At 40.1% G+C, this 19,380-nt stretch overlaps 1 protein-coding gene across 12 annotated transcripts in view; it reads right to left on the bottom strand.

The window, feature by feature from the left end:
• EHBP1 (EH domain binding protein 1) overlaps positions 1-19,380 on the bottom strand; it is a 211,345-nt gene that overhangs the window by 103,963 nt on the left and 88,002 nt on the right. For all 12 annotated transcript variants that reach the window (XM_032103502.1, XM_032103504.1, XM_032103506.1 and 9 more), the window contains 3 exons: positions 19,174-19,296; positions 10,874-11,126; positions 4,359-4,542 (listed from right to left, as the gene is read on the bottom strand). In XM_032103502.1, the coding sequence (XP_031959393.1) occupies positions 4,359-4,542; positions 10,874-11,126; positions 19,174-19,296 (560 nt within the window). The remainder of the gene's footprint in view (positions 1-4,358; positions 4,543-10,873; positions 11,127-19,173; positions 19,297-19,380) is intronic.

Here is a 19,380-nt window from a genome sequence, read left to right as displayed (position 1 = left end):
ATTGTTTTTGTTGTTCTATGTGTGTTTGGTTGTTTGGGGCGTCCGGTTCTGGGATCTCTGGGGGAGGCCTTTTTAATTAATACAGAAAAGAGAAGTTGTGGTGGCCGATTGGCCAGTGGTACAAGAGAGAGAGGGCTCTTGGTAAGACAGTCTCTGGTGCCAAAGACTTTGGTTATGGTGAGGGAAAGGAGCCTCTCCCAGGATGCCTTCTCCAGTTATAGCAATGAACCCCAGTTCTGCTTCCCTGGTTGGCTCCTGGTGTTAGCCACACCCCTGTACTTAAGCTCAAACTGTCACATGTTCAGGGTCATTTCGCCTCTGGAAACCTTCACAAGTTGTAGCAATAAACTGCTCTCTCTGGAACTCTATGCAAGGACCCTTCTCAACTCCTTGCCATCGGCTTAATATTACTGAAGCCATCCCTGCGTCTGTGCATTCACGCGTGTGAGCCACAGAGCCGGAGGGGGCTCGGTAATACTGTAAGGCATGTGTTTAACCAGCACAGGCTTCCAGACCCTGAAGACAGGACAAAGGACTTGAGACCAAGCTGGATTCACCAAATATAACATACCTGCTTACTTTCAGTAGGTTAATGGTAATGGCAGAAACCTGAGGGATTCATGAGGCATCAACTGGAGCCTTGGCTAAAGTCTGGTAGTAAACTGAATGCACCAAATCACAAGAAAAGCCTCTCTCAGAATTGTTTTCTGAAAGTGAAGGGCATATGCTGTCCATCAAAGGAGTCAATGAGGAATGTCAATCCAGAGCAAGATTTATTTCTCTTAACATTTAAAAATTAAACATTCCCTATGGTTGAGATTGCTTACCTGTTTCCTCCAGTTCCCTAGTAAATAATTCTTTACCTCCTATATAAATTCAGAAGCATTCCTGCTCCCTCATTCTCACAAAGACAATAAAATCTGTGATTGTGCAGAGACACATTGCTTTAGCTTCTCTACCACGAGACATAGTTGCCAGCTCTGGGACTGATCTTTCTTCAAATAAATTCAACATAATGCAGGGAAGAGAAGAAATGCTGCAACTGGCTGAGACTTCACCCTGCTGAAGTTCGTATGTGTATTTTGTAATCAGCTAAAGCCAACGATGACCACTGATATGCATGCTATGTACTGGTCTGATACCACATTTTGAGCTTGAGACCACTTTTTTTCACACAAAGTCAACAAGTGGGGGAAATTTAAAAAGTCTCTATCACCTCTTCGAAAGGCAGAACCTGGTTATGCAAACCAAGTAAAGAACAGTAACACATGCATGACAGTAACAAGCCCTACAAGGCTTTAGTTGGGCTTGACAGCACTGTAGCAGTTTGATGACTGAAGAGCTTAATTACAGCTTTGCACTTTGTCAGACTCACCTAAATAGAGTCAGCATACCATAGTTTTCAAGTCATTTGAGATGATTAACTGTGGGGTAACTCCAGATCTCAGACTTTGCATTTTAAGCTCTCTCTGATGACTCAGATTAGTTTGGAAGAGATATGCAAGACAGGAGAAAATTAAGATACTCCTTTAGGAAGTGTGAATAGATAAAAAAGCTTGAAAGCAAAACTTCCTCCAAACTCAGACATGGCAAATACTGTGGGCTGAAGAGCTGGCTGGATCTTTACGGACAGTTAGGCCCTACCTTATCTAAGAGAGATAACTGACCCTTCCTCACCAATACAGCTGACAGGGGATCTCCAAGTGACCAAAAGGGCCTGCTCAAGGGCAAGACATTGAAGAGGCTTGGAAAGGGTTTGCTGCTACAGGTAACTGAGTGCTCATCACTTACTTGCTGGTGTGTAGATGGCAATGACAGCATTTGTGTTTTTTGGATTCAGCCAATGTGATGAATGCACGTGAAGGAAAAATGAACACCAAATACTCTGTCAAAGACGTGCAGAGGAGCTTTTGGAATCCTTTTCCTTAAACTCTAAAGTTCTAATATTAATGCCATGTTTGTGTAGTTTAAAGATTAGCATTTCTGCTCCACAGACATTTCCTTTCACAGCAACCAAGACAGGGAACTGAACCTGCTGCAACCACTTAGCCTCTGGTGTAACTCCCAAAACTTTCACTGCACAGAAAACTTGGACAAAACACTGAATGAGATACATGATTCAACCTCCCTTTACCTAAGTTTACCTCTATAGGACTACTCCCCTACATTAGGGCATGTACTAAGTTCATGTTTGTATAGTGCCTATACCTTTGGATGGAAGTTTTTCTGGAATTGCTAAACATTGTCTCTATCATTGAGCAATAAACAAGTGATTTGTGCCAACACTCCAAATCCCACCTGGGCACTGTTTTGTACTGTGCTGTGAGAAAACAGTTTCTTTTCTTTTAAATGCCAGTACTTTTCCAAATTTCAAAAAGCATTCCAAGTAAAGTGCTTTTGATCTGAGTGCAAAACAATTCAAGCACAGAAAAAAGACTCTGCTTACAGAAAGCTTTCTGCATTGCAAGTGACCGTACAATATTTTAACACACCCACTCAGCAAAACTTTCCACTGTAATATAATGAACCAGGACACTGCATCTGCTTTGGAGCCTTCCCTAATGTCTCCTATCCTCCAAAGTCCTGTTAAAAAAATTAATTAAAGCTTTCCTATAAAAGAGCATGTGAGCACAGAGCTCCACCTTCCCTCCCAGCCCTAATGAAAATCAGAGTTTCAGTCCATGGACCTCTGCTGATCTCAGCTGTGCCTCAGGGTCAGAAAGGTGGGCAACAAGCAGGCAGGCACCAAAACATTCACCAAGTAACACCATGCACAACAGCAGGAACTACTTGACTGTCCATAACAGCACAGTCCTCTCAGCGAGTTCAATCCTGAATCTTTTCTTAATCAGTTCCACCTTTCAGACATTCTAAAGCTTCATCTAGGGCAGACAAAAACTACAACAACCAAACTCAGTAGTAACATGTTATTTCAGCACAGTGAAGACATGCATGAAGCAGAGAGACATATTTCCTTGGATGCATATCTGTAAAAAAACACCTCTCAAACAATGAGCAAGGGGGGCCACAATTTCCACCAAGCAACCTGATAAAAATCTCCACAGATGTCTTTTCACAGCCTGGTAGTACCAGAAAGATTTGCTTTGGCCATTTTGCTTTGACCTAAGGGCCAGACTCCACCAGAAATCAAATAATGTGTCGTATTTCATGCAGAAACACCAGCTAACAGGGCTGAATCCCATTTCAGAGCATTATAAAACTGCTGTGCTTTGATTTCATATATCCCTAGTTGTGGTTTTGCATACAAAGAATAACTTGCGAAGTGTACTTGTGGTCTTACTCCACTGTTTTGTTTTGCCATGAGCAGACATGATTAGATTTCTGGTCCCATACTCTTTAGCCTGAGTAAGTGGTAAAATGACAACAAGATCAGAGCCTGAATGGACAAGGACATGTGAGCAATCTGGCTGAGTAATTATGCAATGAAATGATAGGTATGACAAGTAGTTTCCCTCAATTCTGAAATGCAAGTACAGCAGCTCTGATTCAAGGCAAACCAGATGATAATGTGCACACATTGGGCAAGACACACTGGAAGGGAGGCATGGCATTCTGTCCTCATCTTCCTACCTTTAAAACAACGTAGGACATTCATTTCTAAGAAAGGTCCATTAACTCATATTAATAAATGCTTATTTCGTTTAAAGAAAAAGCACAAGTGGTGCTAACTGCTGAAACACTGGAGTTGAAATCCACACTGACAGAACTTGGCTGTTGTGGTAATAAAACGCCCACCCCTCAAATTACCTCTTCCAATGAAATTGACTCTCATTTTCCCAGGAAAACATAAATGGATATGCAGCATGCTTAGTCTGGACATTCCTAGTAAACAGTTAACCTGATTTAAACTAGACTGTCTTTTTTTTAATTACTTCAACATAGCTATGGAATTGGACATATATAAATCCCAATACAAATAAACAGTATCCAGCACTAAGCTTTTAAAACCCAGATTTATGACAGAAATTTGGAGACAGACTCTTCCACAGGGGCAAGGCTTAGCAGCATTAAAATAGATCAGGACAAAGCACTGTTCAACATTATTTTCTTCCTTCTCGATGGCATATCCAGCTGTCCTGTAACATGGGTTACTGGAAGATTCTTTTCTTTGAAACTGCAATTGCTGATACTGTTGTCATTAAATCCTTAAAGAAAAAATACAAGCTCCTACTGTTGCACCCTCCCTATGAACCAAGGGAGGGTTCATAGAGACAAGCCAACACCTTATTGAGTACAGGCAAAGTTTTTAACATGCCTGCAGAAATAAACAGGATGATTACAATGCACAGAAAGGTACTGTTATGAACAAAGATGAAATTTTGGTATGAAAAGCTTACCTTAGGAGAGGAGGAAAGCCCCCTCGATGCAGGAATTGCTGACATGTTCTCACCCATGCCCATCTCCGTCTTTGGCAAGAGGTTTGGGGGTTCAGGAGCCTTTCTTTTCATCTTCTTCTCTGGTTCTTGCCGAGCAACTTTAATTAAAGCAGGACTTGATTTTGGTTCATAAAATGGATTTGATCTAATTAAAAGAAGGGAAACACATTTCTTTGCTATCTCCTTGGAAATAAAACCGAAAATAAGACCTGTTTAAGAAAGCCAGTGACTAAAATGGTTTTATTATCCCACATAAGAATATATTTTATCTTTATATGCTTTTAAATACTACTTTTTCATACAATTGAAAAGTGAGTTACAACAGCTAGAGCAGCATTATTTGGTCATAATTTCCATAATTTTTATAAAGTCCTGTAAATTGCAGAAGTTTTATCAACTGCATAAAGCTTACTCTTCAATTATACTTTGCTATCTATCAAAGAGTGATCTAATTCTATGACAAAATCAGTAGCAAAAAATTTGAGTGAAGCTGCTGGGTGTTTAACACTGTAACGAACAGACTAAAGAAAGCTCAATTAGAACAATTGAGAATCAGACCACTGGTACAGTTGTGCTCTCTGTAGTGGCCTCACTCTTGGCTGTCCAGGCTTGAAAATTCTGGCCTCCATGGGTACACCATCAACCTCGAGTGTATTTCAAACTGTACTTTACAGGCACCACACCATTTCCGCTTAGGATAAGAGAATAGTGTAAGAAAACCCCATCTGACTTGCACATATCTCTCTGCGGACACCAGTAGGCATCACCTGTCTATTTTGAAAATACTTTTTATAACTAAACCCTGTTTTAGAACGTTACAGAGCAAACATCTTCCACCAAGTATATGCAGTCCAAAGAATTACCCTTAACTCAGGTGTCCATGTTCCAACTCTGCATTTGTATCACCCTAAGTAAATACCACCACAGCCAAATTTTGCCAAATTTTATGTCAGCTTGATACATCAAATATCAATCAATCAATAATACATCAAATAATGGCTTGTTCTACACACTTAGTGGAGCCAGCAGTTTTGTATCCTGCTAAGGATACTTACAGGAATCTTTTATGCACTGAATTATTTCATTATTAATACTATCTGCTTTTCATACTTTGCAATCCAAAATAGGACAGTTAGTTATGAAATGGATACATTAATTTATTATTTTCTAGTCCCTCTTTCCCCTGCAAGATATATTTATCATATATCTCAAACTACGATTCCCAACAATCTATCTGCATACAGTTATTATATGCAGTGTAACCAGGTACAACACATAACCTCAGTCCCTTGAAGTCCATTAGAATTCAACTCTGGATGGAAACACTAAAGCATTAGATAAGAGTCTACCTAGCTAGATCCATTTACAAATCCCCTCTCAGGATGAGAGTCAGGAGCTAGTACACACTATTTTTTAAGAAATACAACAGCAGTGAAAAACCAGCTATTCATCCAATTGCCTTCCACACAACATCAAATTTCTCTCCTTCATTTGTACTTTTAGTATGAGAATGTCTTTCAGTCTCATAGATAAACTTTAGTTTATTTTAATGCAATTTACAGCCATCCTATTTTCACTGAGAAAAAGCAAGCAATTAATAACCCATACCAGAGAAAAGAAGCCTACTTTTGAAAGGCAAAGTTTACCAAAGCACATAAGTGAAAATCAGGCATAAAATCTCCAGACCTTTCTAACAATCTGTTGCTTCTACTCCTTACAGAAAAAGATATCCAACTCCTGAAGCAAAAGGAAAGACTAACACTAAAATAACTCATTTGTAGACTGAAGGCAACTTTCAGGTGTTCCCACTTTGCTGACCATCAAGTGCAAAGCCACCAGCGCAATCAAAACTAAAGGCAACCAAAATAACAAGTTAAATGGAAAGAGGAGGGTGTTTTCCTTGGGAGGCAGTAGGAAAAGGAGGTATTCAGGCTGGAGTGGAGAATGCATCCAGCTGTCAGTAGCTCTAATTTAGCTGACAGCCCAGCTCAGCTGCCTTCAGACACCAGAGAGTTCAAAGGGAGGTGAAAATGAAGATAAAAGAGATAAAGGCTGAAGAACAATGCATTGTATGGGACAGCACAAGGTTTTATTTAGTTCAACAAGTCAGCCTTTGGAACAGCCAACAGGCACAGCATGTTTGGCAGGAATTTACCTCTGAATTAGAAAGGTGTATTTGTAAGGTGTTAAAATTGTTTTGGTGTGAGAAAAAACCCAACACCTTATCAATGAGAGTAAACAGGTTTGGAAGAACCATCTTCTGAATTTTTAAGCTCCAGAATTGCCCATGCTGCAGGTGCCATCCTGAAGAAACGTACCCTCTGTACCCACCAGAAGGAAGTGCTAAAAGGAGAGAAGCCACTGCTCTTTTTCTCTAGGGAAGAACGTACTTGAAAGCCAGACTAAACCCTCACATTTTGGTCACAGACACAGACATGGACACATGCTACCTTCTACCTTCCTCTCAGCACTACCTTTAATTGGTCTTACAAATACGGAGCAAGATTTTTGAAAAATTAATGTTAATACAGAAAAAAAAAGACCAAAATGGTTCTTTCCTGAACAAGCTATAAAGTTTAAAGTCATGAGGATCTGATATACATAGCAGAGTTTGGTCCAACGGCTTCCACATGGCTCTACAAGAAATTAAGCATCTGAAAAGTCTGGTTGGAAAGAGCCTTAGCTGGAAAACATAAAAGCACTTTTCTCTGAGGTCAGCCCCATATTTACTGCTTCAGTGAAGTTATTTAATTAATCCACATTAAATGATTTGTCTAAAGAGCCACTAGACTGTCCTCCACAAAATTAAAAAATCCCAGACCTGACAAGATACCTGGCATTAAACTGTCACTGACAATGTGGTGGCTTGTGGCTTCTTGTGCAACAGGCAACTTCAGCAGATGGCAACACGATAGCCTTGCCAATTACACAGCATAATTTTAAGCCATACAATGATTAATGAGATAAGAAGCCACAGAGCCAAATGATATTGGAAAGCAAGTTTTATTCTAACCAATTTAAAAATTATTTTGATCAGTCTTACCAGTTAGCTGAAATAAAAAAAAAAAAAAAAACATTTTACTGAGGAGGAAACCCAAAGCTGTCAGTGTGGCAGGGCTAAAAGGTCAGGCAATATTGCCAATCAGAAGTACTAAGGTTAGTAAGGTTGAAAGCATTATACATGAAGCAGTTGTGAGCTGTGCTATTTTCAAATAATTAACTTCACAAGGTGTGCTGTCCTTCACTAACAGGTGGATTTTAATGTATAAAATTCAAAAAGGCAAAAGCAGAATTTTCCACTAATACTGAAATGTCCAAACTAAGAAAAGGAAAATGTGTTCCTTATCTTTAGCTAGGTATGAGAATTTAGCCAGAGAAGTATGTTTTGAGAGCACAGTTTTGCAGCAGAGTAAATGTACTGGCTCACCCAAGTCCCTCTGTGCCATGCAGTGCCTCACAATGCTTATGCTCGTGACTGTGCTTTGTGTGTGTTATGAAGTATTAGTTCTCTTCACAAACATTAATCAAACACATTTCCATGAAGCAAGTTACCCAAGGTAAATCCTTCACAGAGGTGCACTGAGGCCAAGTACCTTTCACAGGATTACAGTGAGGGTCTGTTACAAAACTGGAGTCAGAGTTCAGCTCTTGGGGCACTCTGTGTAAGCTCTGAGTCCAGAATCAGAACTAGGGATCTGCCAGAGCAGAGTGGGACAAGGGTTCTGATGCTAAATGGTATGTCCATGTTCTCAGGACACATCACTGCATTTCGCACAAAATGTAAGAGGAAAATGCCAAGCAGTACATTAAGTGAACTCCAATTAAACATTTAAGACATAGGGGTAAAAATACATTGTATTTCCTGATCAAGAGTAAATCAGGAGCATTCTGTTTCTTCCATTTCATGCTTTCCCCCTATAGGTTCAAAAGGACACCTGGAGAAAGCCCTTGACCAGTGACAGCCAAAAATGAAACATAATTTTTAAAAAATCAAAAGACAAGATGTTATGAGAGAGGTTGAAATAACATGTAAAGTTTTCTATTCTCATGATATGACTCAGTTGTTCAGCCTTGTCTTGAATACACTGCTCGGGCCAAGTCAACACATCTTAAAATAGACACATAGCAGAAGAAATAACAGGGTCCAGAGACGGGCGGTGGAAATGATTAGAGAGATGAAGAGACTTCTGTATGAAGAGAGATTGAAAAAGTTAGCACTCAGACAAGTGACAAGGAAAGGTGAACATGCTAGAGATAGACAAGACAACAAATGTTTATGGCAGGTAAATCCAATACTACTAATTGTTGTTTTGATAGGCCAGCAGAAGAGATAGTATGGGACTGGAAAGGGAATTTATTTACAATCAACAAAAGAAACACATTTCATTAAAGATCTTGTTTTCTTGTGGAAAACTCTGCCACAAATTGACACTGAAACCTAGACTTCAATAGGCTTGGAAGAAGATTACCCACTCACGTAGATAATAAAAGCATCAATATATAGTAGATAAAAAACAATACTCATCTGGACATAAACCTTCATGACTTAGGGCACCCAAAAAACACCAACTGGCACTGCCTGTGAAAATTTTGCCTTTGGTGCTCACCAGACCATGCCTTAGCAGGAGCTTTCTACTTGAAAATTTGAAAATTAATGACATGAGATAAAGCAAAATAGTGTTTGTAGATGTGAGCTAACATCACATGTCCTGTGTTTCTAGACTGGGCTTTTATCATTACACTCATTCCTCCAGAATGTTCAGTATAAAGACTCAAAGGTTCTCCTTGCCACACTTCTACCCAACGCATTCAACAAATGGTCTCCAGGTCTTTTTGTATGATATACTGCTCCTGCAACTTCAGAGGGAAATGTGGAGAGGAAGGTTACTTTGGGGGTCAGGACATAAAAATCTTACGTAAAAGATGTGAAAAATTGATTTTACAGTGTTTATTGACTTCTTATCCTTCCATCTTCCCATGGGACATTGCTTTATCATGAAAATACAGACCACCTGTATGTTCAAGTAAAATCCACCTATGGGGAATTTATTTTTATCTTTGGGGAAAAACAACAATGAAGCAAATGGAGCCATTAAAACAAGAAGGAGGCTGTTTTAAACCAAGGGCTGAAGTCCAATACACAGCAAAAGGAAGGGTTACAACCCTGCCACAAGCCCCTTTGGCACAGATGTGTTTAGGGTGGAAATGGGAGTATAAACAGAAAACAGAGAAAATTCTTCACTTGCTCATCCATGCAGTTTTTTCTCAATCTTTGCTGTCCTCTATTACGTATATCTTGGTGGGTGTCAAATGCAAACATTTTTATTCCCTACAGATTCTGGTGACCAGTGAATGACCAGGAATGCCTGGTGTGGCTGTCGGTGTGATCACACTGTGCTCTGAAGACACAGCAGCCAGTGCTGTTTGTTCAGGCACTGTGCTGGTAAGTGGAGCTGGCAGAGGCATCATTCCCAACGCCCTTGATTTATTTGTTCTTTTTATTCTTCACAGACCAAACGACAACATTAAATCCATGGCCACAGAGCTTTAAAAGGAAAAAAACTCTGCAGAGCCCTTCATATGTTTCTGTTAGAGTGCCTGGGAATCCTTCCATTTCCTAGACCACAGCTATAGACAGAGAAACAGAAAGATGATGATGGTATATCTCTGTTAATAGTAAAGTAATGCAAATGTCATGCCATGATAAATCTCATTAAATAATGTAAAATTAAATGTTAATTAGAATTGTTGTCTGTAAAATTGCTCAGATGTAATCACCATAAACTGTCTCATGAGTGGTGTGGTTGGTGACTAATGACCACGAGCAAGGATTAAGGATACACCTTCCAACCTTCCAAGCTGTGCAGCAATTGCAAAAAGCTCTCCCTTCCTGATAGTTTCTATACTAAAATACAAGGCAGTCAGTGTGAGTTTATAGAAGTTTCATGTGTGGTCATGCTGAAAGAAACAAAGTAAGTGCATATGGTGTTATCTCTCCCATATATTCAGTTTATGAGATTCTCAAAAATGTGCTATGTAGATCGCAAAATGCTCTTCCTTTTTATATAGTGCATCAAGATTAAACAAACTCCCTGCTATCATCAGAAAAAAATTAACATTTTATGTAGTAAAAATAATGGCAAAAAGTAGAGGAAGGACCAAGCTCTGCTGCTCCTTAATTTCTGGCTCATTTGCAATTGTCAGGGCATGAAGTGCCAGAAAGGTCCACAGACTTGCTCCCTGTCAAGTTGTTTGCTATCAATAAGGCAAAGGAAAGTTTCCTCACTGATCATGTTCAGCTGAATAGCATAACCTGGGGGTATGGTATTTCCTGCTACTGAGCTGCCCAAGGATGAGTCTGTCCTAAGGAGGTGATTAAAGATCACCATGGTTCAACCCAGTACACCTCAAGATTAAGCCAGGGATCCCACTACTAATGCTTGCAAAGCTGCTGAAAGATGAAGAACCATGCTTACTCATCCAGCTCTTCCTCCTCAGCTTTAGAGGTATCTGCATAGAGGTATTTGCTCATATCCACTGGCCTGACGTTTTTCCTTTTTGCAGGTTGTGGAGGAGAATCTCTTACGCTTCCAGGTGCTTCGGGTGCGTGATCTGGCTCATCAAATGGGTTTAAGTACTCCGGGGTATCTTCATCCTTGAAGGGATTGTAACTGTCAGCACAGGAACTTTCTTCTGCCTTTGAAGACGAAGCCATTTCAGTGTGAAGTTCTACCAAATAATAAAAAAACATTGAACAGATTTAACGAATTAAAAATTTGAAACCATTTTATCAGATATTTTAAAGGCATATGAAAAGGTCTGCTTAACTCTCAATACATAAAGCCATAGCCTTAGGTGAATTTTCATGCTTGTTTATTCAAAAACAGGTCTTTCAAAAGGTCTTTTCATTTAGACTATATTGAATAGGTGTAATTTTCTCACTTACTACAGCTCTTTCAACATAATTAGTTATTAGTTTTCTTATTTGTCATATAAATGGTATCACAACAGATATTAAAACATATTCACAAAGTACTAGCCAATTTGTATCCTAACAAAATGTTCTTAATTGTTTATTTGAGCTTTTAATAAAGAAAAAAGACATCCTGTATTTTATATTATGACTGGATTTAAAAACTGTGACAGCAAGTAGGTGGCCTTTTCATTTCTTAAAATTACTGAACTAAAAATCAGCTATTAAGTATTACCAGTAATTACATTTCAAAACACGTGTGCCAATACATAATCTCACAGTAAAAACTAATTTAATTTAACCCTAAAGAGACAGATAATCAAATCACTCATCTTTTACTTGGGCCATATAACAAAAAGTTATTGGCAAGCTGGAGCTGCATGCTGTTCTCTGTGTAATGTCCTTTCTGTGGTGTCTGTTACTCTAAAGTGAATGGCTTCTGGATACTGAGTAATGCAAATCCGCATACAGCAATACAACATCTATTACAAAGACACTTAGTAATGTTAATCTTACTCTTCCTGCAGCATCAAATCATCAGAAGTACTGTTCAATACTGGATGTGATGTACTTCAAAATCTAGGCAAATAGTAACTTCAATGTAGTGTCATTAAAACCTAACTTTCAATAACCATATCCACATTACCCTTAACGAAAAGTGTTTTTCAGAGCTATGGTTACTATACTGGACTAAACATACCTTTAAGGTTTAACAGAGCAACTCTAAAAGTTATTTGTAACAAGAGTCTAAAAATTAAAAAGATGGGAGTTCCAAGTGGACTTTTCACTGCAGAAATATTTGGGAAGACAAAAATCTCTAGTCACACAACCAACAAAGGGAAGCACTGTGTTTACATGAGTTTGGACGGATGATGTACCAAAGCTGCTAATCCTGGTGAATTGCTAGAAAATGTGAGTGTTCTCTACCCTGAATCCAGCCATTAGCATAGCCAAGGTGACGAAAAGCCCTACCCCACGTAGTGTGACCAACTCTAACTTACAGTGTGAACCAGAGCCATTCCTACTTGGATAGGAACATGATCTCTAGCTGCAGGTAGCAACTTCACCTACCTATGCACTGGACTCGTCACTAGATCAGGGCAAAGGCTCGGAGCAGGAAAGGCTTTAGCCCTTCTCAGGACAAGAGAGATCCACCTGCCGCATGTGGAGGAGACCCATGCTGGAGCACGAACACACAGACAAACAACTGCAGGAAGAAGTCAGGGTGTGTATTTGCAGTATGTCAGCTGTAGTGCATGTGTTCACTCCTACCACACAGTAAATGCTTATTCCTTAAGAAAAGGGAATAAACTACTGGGAACTCATCCTGGGAGAAAGCGTAGTTACTGCACAGCAGGTGATGTGTATTAACCCTAGTTTATGTGGTGATGTGATCATAAGCCCACATCCTTTTACGAAAGCTGTTTCAGAAAAAGCCACAGTGAAATAATATTGAAGGTCTATAGCTTAACTGGCAAGGGAAAATAAAGCATTTAAGGAAGAAATTCTTAAAAACACAAATATGATCAAATCAAGCAAGAATCCTTTAGAGTACTATAGATTAAATATATCATAGCAGAGCCCAATATTTAAAATGTACTTTTTCATTTATTTTAAGCTAAACTGGAAAAGTGGTTCTATATAGACTTAGGTCATACTAGTGTCCATTACAGGTGGTCATGGCAAGCAAAAGCTTCACTTTGCTTGCTCTGACGTGTCCTCAGTGTGGGTATTTGCAGCTGAGCTGACTCCTTCACACTCAAAGCTTACAGGCATATGTCCAAACTGTTTTTAAAGTCAGGGGAATCAAATCCCACCCTTACTGTATCTACAGTATATACTGGAGATACCATGCCTTGAAGGTCATGGTAGTCAGAATACTACTCAAATATTACCCACACATTTAGTGATTTGATGAACTAGACCAAGCAGAAGTGCTTTGGAGATGTGTCCTTAGAAGACAGCTCCATACAAAAAGCAAAAATAACCTAACGAAATACAGGAAAAAAAGGACCAATATCTTGTTCAAATAGCATTGCTTATTGACAAAGCTTTAACCAAACTTTTCACTACTTTAAACTTTGCTCAGATATTAGAATATTTTATCAAGAGAGTGGACAACTACAAATAGCTGCTTCTGCAACTCCATATGATGGATCACTGCACCTGCACATGAATCTGTTGATAAACACACATTATCACACCTGAGGGAAACTTTCTGATAACACAAGAAGGAAAGTCAGGAATACATCCTGCAGTTAAAAACATTCAGGGAAACAACCCCTTAAAACTATAGTGTAAGCTTTTATTTTTATTTGCTTTAAAGTGTCTCCTGGAAACAATGAATTAAATGCTTGTTTAGATCTGATAAATTTTAAGGGGCAATGCAAATGGTTTTTGCAATTCTTTCTATTTCGACACTGGATCAAAGTGCTGTAACCCTAACTAAGACAAAATTCTTTCTCTTTTTCATTGGCTCAACAGTAACTACATGTTTGGCCCCACACACACAGTGTTTCATATCAGTACTTAGACACCTCTGGATTGTTATTAACTAAAATATTTCACAAAATCCTACACACAGGCTGAAATTAAAAAGGCATCTAAAAATGTCATTTTCAAGACACTTTTATAGGCAGAATTTTGTAGAGAGAGAACCCACTTAACCTGGCTACTCATTCTCTCTACTCTTGCCCTCCAGGATACTATTTTCCTCCCCCTTCTGCTTCCTTCAGTGTCCCTGCAGGGAGGGAGGGTTCCCACAAGGGTCCCCACCTGAACCCAAACAGGTGTCTCCCATGGGATCTCTGAAACCCTTTAGAACTAGCTTTGTGTCAGATGTTGGTCATCACAAGCATCTCTATAACCAATTAAGTTGTTATGACGATGACTCAACAGCACTGCTCTTAAAGCCACACCCACTGTCACCTGTCACTTTCCTGTAACAGACTCATTTTCTCAAAGAGCTAATGATGCTGAGAAGTGCACTTTGGCAGGCCAAACATACAACAGCTTAGAAGGGGTCTATTTCCCTCTCGAAGCTGCTGTTACATTCAGAAGGCAACAGATTCCCCTGTTCATCATTCATCATAGCTCCACATAGGACTTAGGTCTCTACATTGATAGAAATTTAAAAAAAAAAAAGAAAAAGATGTTTGCAGTTTGGCACTTCAAGGGTCAAACACAAAATAATTTTGCATGATTAAGTAATAAAGCCACAGGGGTAGGAGTGACAACAAGAGAGGTAGAAGTATTAGTACAGCAGAAGTACCAGCTGCTCTTGTGCCAGATTCTGGAAACATTACCTGCCCTAAATCCACTGAGAAACCCTGTTTGTGATAATAATCATTCTGGCACTACCTATCTGCACAATCAGCCAGAGCATCTCCAGAAATCACCCTGCCCTTCAACCCACTTGCCTTTTGTAACACAAACATATTGTGACACATCCCTTAAAACCAAACAAAACCTCCACCAAAACATCGCACATACCACTTTCCCCTTGGCAGAGGATGAAAGAACGAGCCACATGTAAGAGATACTCGGTTACGCCACAGGCTGCCTGACTGGCAGGCAGGCACACGGGCACGACGGGACGTGAGCACCCAACAAACAGCACAGAGTAAAAATGGAACTGCCCAGTGCTTCTAGAAAGAGTAATGACTGGCATCCCCATGTACCAGCGGTGATTTTCTGATCCTTTTATTCATACACTCACAACACACTGCTTTTCATGAAGAAATAGAAGGGGCAAAGTCACCATTTTCCTCTCAATTAGTTCCTGTGCTGCTCTGTGTGTAGGACTATCCTGGAACGATTTGGGGTTAGGTGCTGCATTGTAACACTGTTTTCATTTTCAGTGTAAAACATGCTGCAGGGAGCTCAGAAGTCCACACGCAAGGTAATGAAATACACTGCTGAAGTAAATGGTGTTCTAAATGACAGGGGGTGCCAGCAAAGAGTTACCTTCATGTCTTGTGTGTGTTGTATACATCATATGCAACTTAAAAATTTGTATTCCTCACCTAATCAAAAAAATATCTGGAGTGATGAAAGTGTGTTGTGATTTTTCTACTTTCATTTGTTGTACATGTTGACTTCCCCAAATAAGTATTTCACACAGAAATTAACTGATTTTATAATTCTGTTGCACTGTGACTAAAAATCCAAAAGGCAGTCCTCATTTGATCATGTAAAGGTTGTCTAGCATAAAGTTGTAGTGATATACTGTTCAAAGAGATTATTTTTTATTTCCCCAGATTTCTAATGTCTAGCTGACCTAGTAGATACAGAGGGAGTAAGCCTCAATTTGACATGTCAACCAAGAAACACACCTGAAGATCTTTTTGAGGTGAGTTGTTCACATGCACATTCACTCCGCTGTGCATGTAAGATCATTGACACTGAGGACTTTTTAAATCCCAGCAGCATCCAGAGCCAGCTCGCTGCTGACCCTCTGCCATGCACCACACCTACAGCGTGCACACAGATGCTGGAAGCACTCGTGACTTTAGTTTCTCTCCACCCCACATTCCCAGGGTTAAGCGATTATGGGATTAGGAAGATAGAGGGAAAGTAGCTGGTTTGTGAACAAGCACAAGAAATATCTATCTAGGAAACAAGTATCTATCTACTGGCAAGTAATCCTCCTTTCTCTTTGAGTGACTGTCAATACATACATATTCATACTCTGGGTGACTCTGAGCACACACAGGCTTGATAGGAATATCCTCTGAATACCTCTGCCAAATGGCACATCATGCCTCCTCACATCTGATGGCAGAGTACTCAGGAAAAGGAGGCTCCAGCTGGCTGCTCTGCACGTCTTGGGGAAATTAAGTAACAAATTCTATAGAAGACTCTGAACTTTCGCAAAGTCTAAGTTCCAGATTATGCCTTGTCCAGATAAAAAGATAAAGAGACTAACATGTAAGTGAACAGAAAAATACTTCATCCCTGCACACATAAAAAGTTAATCTCTTGATTTAAGCAGATCACAAGACAAGTGGAACAGGTAATGTGACTCTTTAAGCCTGTAGGAGAAAGCCTGCCTTAAACTCCTGAACCTCTGTCATGCTCTTGAGCTTCTGGGGTGGCCACCAAAAAGCTTACATTCACGTCAGGATGCAAAAGCAAACAAGCAGGCACAGTCTCAAAGAGCTTCCTAGAAAGAGATGGCAGTAATAAAAGTTCCACTGAGGTCTCAGAATAGAAGAACTATGAGTAAACAACAGGACATAAACAGGGCAGCCTTCAGTAGTTGGGCAACAGGATGAGAACAGCTACAATATTGCGTAGCTTCAAAATGCATTTCAAAACAAAGGGAAATCTCCCCAAAATGGTAAGATCTAGGTGCTCCCCATGTAGAGACACGGATCCAATTAGCCATAGAAATACACAGCAGACTACTGCTGTTCCTGAAGACCAAAACCATCTTCTCTAATTTGTCTCAGCACCATTTTTTCTCCCCCTCAACTTTCTGTGGAAGAAGAGGACTGGAGGAAAGGCACATGTCAAGAAGGCCAAGCAAGGTAATGAGAACATAACCAGTTCCCATTACAGGGACAAGACAGGTCTGGAGTGGAAGAGTCAGAGCTTCTCAGAGGTGTCTAAGTAAAAAGAAGAATCCCTCAGGAGCCACTCAACATAACATAAAAGCTTTAAAAATGCCACACCAGATGTCCCACTCTTTGTCTGATAGCCTGGAACTCCTCAGATCTTTCAACCTGGTTTAGTGCTCCAGGAAGACACTGTCACATGAACCTTATGGAAGGTCCATCCCACCCAGATAAAAAACACCTTATGACACCATAGGAAGAATCCAGTGACACCCTGTTTATCCCAATCACTGTCCTGTTATGCTATGTTGACTGCTGCATGACAGTGACTGTGCGTGGGAGGAATACTTGGTATTCACACACCCAACAACTCAGCATTGCTGCCCACAGCTGTAGATGGGACCCAAGAGTCTGATCACAGAGACTGTCCCAGGTACACAGAACAGACCCAGAGAAATGGAAAAGTGCCCACAACTATGACTGAAGATGACAGTAAAGGCAGATGTCACCAAAAGAACCAGAATCAACTGAAAAAAACCATGCCCCTGATACTCTGAGAGCGTTTTAGGAACACAAGCAGGCTGATGTCTTTCTTGGATGCTCATAGTGAACTTGCCATGAGGTATCAAGCTACTCCAGTATTAAGAAACAACACCAGCTGTTTCTGCCTGTTCCCAAGACAAGAAAGAGTGCCTGTATTTTGTGGCCATAACACCCACTGCTTTCTTCCAGAATGGGTTCTCTCTGGAAAGGAAAGAAAAGCTGGGTTTGGAAGAAGCAGTTTAGGTAGGATGGGACTTGTACAGCTTTCTCCATGGAGACGGGAGCTCTACTTTCTAGAGCAGAGAAGGAAGAAAGGAATATAGGCTGAGTATCTTAAAGCAAGTTATTTATGGACTACCAGAGAGATTTACATTCCCACTTATTCTGCTTCCCTCCATGATCCTAAGGGAATTTACTGTCAAGGAACAGACAGGAAACAAAGCCAAAGATTAGGACACCAGAACCTAATCCATATATATTGGTATCTACAAAGCTGAAACAACTCACTTCTGCAACTGTAGAAAAACCTGACAACTTTATAGGAGGGAGGTGCCCAGGATAGTGGCTTTATGGCTTCAGTTGCCAAATACAGAATATAGTGCAATGTCCCTGTTTCAGAAATACAAGCTGTGAGCCACACCACAGCCAAAGTATGACAGGACTTGATCCCCACCCGCATCGTACTCTATTGATTCCAAAGGCAGAAACACCGTATTGTGAGTAAACATTCAGCTTGTCCAAAGAGAGTGAGTGACCACAGGAGGAAACTGCAGCTTGGAAATCCATTCTCTTTGACCTGGCCTTAGAAATCCCCTAGCTGCACCCTGGGCTGCTCCTGCTCAGCGTGGTTCTTCTCCATTGCCATTACAGAGTGACTTGGTGTTTTCTGTAGGAAGAAAAGTCCTGGAGCTTTGAACAGAAAAGGTTAAGTACAGCTTCAAACTTGGGAATTAACTATGAATTGGCTTTTTGAGCAGCTGCAACCTAAAAGTGATACATCCGGCAGATGAGAGCCTGCATATCTGGGCATGAAGTTGAAGACAGCAGAGATGTTTGCTGTCCTGATGCTCCTTTCTGGCCTTACGGCCGAAATCTTATCAGATTAAAAATTTACAGGGGTTGTACATCTCACCCAATGGAAACAAGAAATGGGCATGTCAGTCTGGAAAGGGGATTAACACCTAGCATGTGGTGCAAGGCACGGTGCCAGAAGGCTTAACTGAGGAAGCCATAAAAGCAAAAAAGAAGGAAGAATAAAAGAGAGAAAATTAAATTGTAATAATGAAGATTAGTCCTAACCAAGAATAGCTGTGATGCAGTTAAGATTGCAGTGAAGGAAATTATGATATAAACCATCACCCACGTGGAACAGGGTTGTTTGACAGTATGTGTTGCTCATTCATTCTGCATGAGGTGAGTACTAGTAACACCTGATAGGTCTAAAAGTCTCTGCTTCAACCAGTAGCCCCCAGCGGCAAACATACAGAATGTGTCTCAACACAAAGGATGTGACTCAAAGGATAAATCAATTTTCTAGTGGCAACTGGATCACTGCTATTGCTACCTCAGTGCTGCATGAAATAATCCTATTTAATCAAAATAAAATTTTTAATTTGTAGCCCTACAGAAATAAAAATCTATAAAAATATATTTCACTAAGCATTTGCAATTAGCAATGAATTAGGTAAAACAAACTCATTACCTTCTACATCGGGGTCTCCAAATGGATTTAATTCTGCTGCGTCAGGATCACCAAAAGGGTTCGTGCTAGAGTTGGCCAGGTCTTGCTCCCCTTCATCCAGAAAATTAAGCTTATTGATAAGCTCTACAAACAAATTGGAATATTGTTTTAAAATAGATACAAACTGTTCATCCAACATACCTGAAGCTCAAAAAGCCCCGTGTCAAC

This window comes from Corvus moneduloides, chromosome 3, assembly GCF_009650955.1.
Source record: "Corvus moneduloides isolate bCorMon1 chromosome 3, bCorMon1.pri, whole genome shotgun sequence".
Lineage (NCBI taxonomy): Eukaryota > Metazoa > Chordata > Aves > Passeriformes > Corvidae > Corvus > Corvus moneduloides.
Note: the sequence above shows the minus strand (reverse complement) of the source record. Positions and strands in the feature narration are given on the sequence as shown.